At 46.9% G+C, this 2801-nt stretch overlaps 1 protein-coding gene across 1 annotated transcript; it reads left to right on the top strand.

Annotated features, from left to right (window-relative positions):
* The first annotated feature begins 753 nt into the window (after positions 1–753).
* On the top strand, positions 754–2475 carry LOC110099022. The gene has a single exon (XM_020826031.2). It carries the CDS (start codon positions 1161–1163, stop codon positions 2334–2336), a length of 1176 nt encoding a protein of 391 aa, XP_020681690.1. The 5' UTR covers positions 754–1160; the 3' UTR covers positions 2337–2475.
* Positions 2476–2801: the final 326 nt, after the last annotated feature.

Raw genomic sequence — 2801 nt, 5'->3', positions numbered from 1 at the left:
TTTTTGAACATAATGCTGCATTAATATGCATCAATTAGGCTCTGTCAACAAGAGTTGAATTTTACGATTTAGAGAAAGATGACAAACACAATTTATAATGTGCATTTGATATAAGTAAATTCTTAACAAACTACTTGTTCATATAATGCTACATGCTAGTCTAACACATGTTGCCTTCCGATAGGCTTGATGAGGGTGAAATCAACGGTCGAGTTGCTCGATGTCGGCGAATAGGATATGGGTGAGTTTATGATTGAGCCTTATAGAATGGTCAAGCATGGCTAATGACTTGTGTAATATATCTCATGTTGTCTTAAGGAAGAAGACAAGTGAGATGTTGCGGGAATAAAAGAGCTTCATGCCGGAAGGTCATAGTCAAATAATGAGATTTTTTAGTAGGCGCTTCCTAGAGTTGAGTTGGGCTAGTTTGGATATTTAAGTAGAGACCCAGTGAAAGAGGTAGCGACAAGTGGTGGCTCTAGGGGCCTCAATTTGCCTTGTGCTATGTGAGCCTCACAGTAGGCTCAGTCGAATTGAGCCATCAGCTCCTTTGAGTGGGTTCCCATGCAGAGGTCCTAGACAAGTTCTCTAAAAAATCCCTTCTTGAGTGCAAGGATCCTCGTCAAGACCTGCTAGCTACCTGTGAGACACCTATGAAGACTTTCATGAGTAAATATTTAAACTTATTCCATTAGTTAATTATATAATTGTAAATAAGCTCAAATGAGGCTAAATCTTTAAAACTTTTTTGAACATAAGTATTGGTTGATTGCCGCCTTAATTATCCTAATGATTAATATTAATAATATAAGTACTAAATGATAACGGTAGAATCCACGGCGCGGGGCGCAGGAAATTTAAATGGGCCCACAGTATCATGGACCCCAACATCGCCCCACTACTCTCACCGCAGGTGATTGTAGCGAATCTTTATTCTCCCTGTCCGATTTATGCTCTTTCTCTCCAGTTTCTATTTTGCTTCCTTCAATCATAAAACTCTCTTCCCCTACTAAGCCTCCCCGTTCTCGCTGTGTCTCTCTCTCTCTATCGTCTAGAACGGAACTTTCTCTCTCCTCACCATTATCTTTCCGAGAACTTTTTGAAGAAGAAGAAGAAGAGGAAAAGTAGAATCCGAATAAGTACTTACGGAGAGTGAAACGATGCCGGAACCGATCCCATCGTGTTTCCGGGGAAGTGTCGCCGGTGGTCCGCCAGCTTCGACGGCGGTCGGTCCTAGTCTAACTACCTCCATCTACGACACGCATCTTGGGCTAGCGTCTTTCAGCTGGTCCCGGACAGTCCTCGGTCTCTCTCTTCGCGCAGACCTCCGCCTTTCCCCGTCCTCTTCCGGCGACGATGATGACGATAATGACGATGAGCACTTCTTCTTCCGGATCCGCCCTTGGTTTTTTTGGAAGCGGAAGGGCACTCGCCGCTTTCACATCCAGGACGGCCTCGGCCACCGTGCCATCGACGTCGCCTGGGACCTCACCCGCGCCAGATTCCAATCTACCGGCGGCCCCGAACCCTCCTCCAATTTCTACGTCGCAGTTGCTGTCGATGGGGAGATGCTCCTCGTCGCCGGCGACATGGACGAGGAGGCTCACCGGAAGATGAAGGCCAGGAGGCGAAAGCCGGCGATGCCAATCTCGAGGAGGGAGCACGTGTTGCTGAAGCTGGATGCAGGTGCCAGCGGTCGGAGATCGTACCGCACGGCAGCTAGGGTTTCGGGAAGGGAACGCGAAATAGCAATTGAGATCGGCGGGAAGGAGAAGGAGTCGTCGGGGATGTGCGTCACTGTTGACGGGACGAAGGTTCTCCATGTGAGGCGACTCCGATGGAAGTTCCGGGGAAGGGAGCGAGTCGAGGTCGACGGTTATGGTGGCGGAAGAATCCAGATCTCATGGGATCTGCATAGCTGGCTATTCCCGTCGAAGGAGGACACTACCCCCACCTCATTCGCTGGCTCCGCCGCTGGCGAGATCGGCCAGGCCGTATTGGTCTTCAGATTCGAGACCGACCAGGCGGATAAAAGAGAAGATGCAATTTCTCTCCAGAAGGAAAAGGTATTCGCCGGCGGCGGAAGCGGAGGGCTGTACAGAGGCTTGATCTCAGGCTACTTGGGGAAGAATCAAGACTGGAGCGAAAGCAGCAGCGGCATGGGCCAGAGACCAAAGGCCAAGAAGAAGAGCCTGTTGAAGACGAGCTCGTCGTCCTCTTCCTCCTCTGCCTCCTCGGCCGGCAGCTCATCGGTAATGGATTGGGCCAGCCCGGAAGAGGCTGAGCTACGCGGCGTTGACGGTTTTACCCTCGTCCTTTACGCGTGGAAGAGTTAGCTCATCGGCTCCGCTGATGGCAATTGCGGAATTACACTTTTTTCTCATTTCCTATTTTCTATTTTTATTTTTTCCCTCGCATATTTTGTATCAATTTTTTATTTTAATATTATAGGATTTTGGATTTGTTTGCGTGTAATAGCCGAATAAATTAAATAATTATCGCATCAAATAATTGATTAATATAATAATGATACAGAGAAAACTGTAGATCTGTACAGAGAATGGCTGAAAAAACTAAAAAGGCTGTCTATTTTTATTTTTTATTTAGTAAAAATAAAATAAAATATTCAGAAAACTGTGGCTGCCCGTGACCGACTTGGTCGTCGTTATCAGATTTCTGCTGTCTGCTTGTTAGGTTTTTTTAAAGAAAGTCTTGGTCTAAGCTGAGTGGTTGGATTGGATTAAAGATCTGTAGCGAGAGGCTTAGTTGGCTGAGACTGATGTGAGTTATTTCTTTAAGGG

The sequence above is a fragment of the Dendrobium catenatum genome, unplaced genomic scaffold (assembly GCF_001605985.2).
Source record: "Dendrobium catenatum unplaced genomic scaffold, ASM160598v2 fragScaff_scaffold_156, whole genome shotgun sequence".
NCBI classification, from domain to species: Eukaryota; Viridiplantae; Streptophyta; class Magnoliopsida; order Asparagales; family Orchidaceae; genus Dendrobium; species Dendrobium catenatum.
The sequence above is the reverse complement of the archived record's forward strand: the minus strand, read 5'-3'. Positions and strand labels throughout refer to the sequence as shown.

Bases quoted from the DNA above. Each gene is read 5' to 3' on its own strand.
- LOC110099022 (XM_020826031.2), top strand. From the start codon at position 1,161: ATGCCGGAACCGATCCCATCGTGTTTCCGGGGAAGTGTCGCCGGTGGT.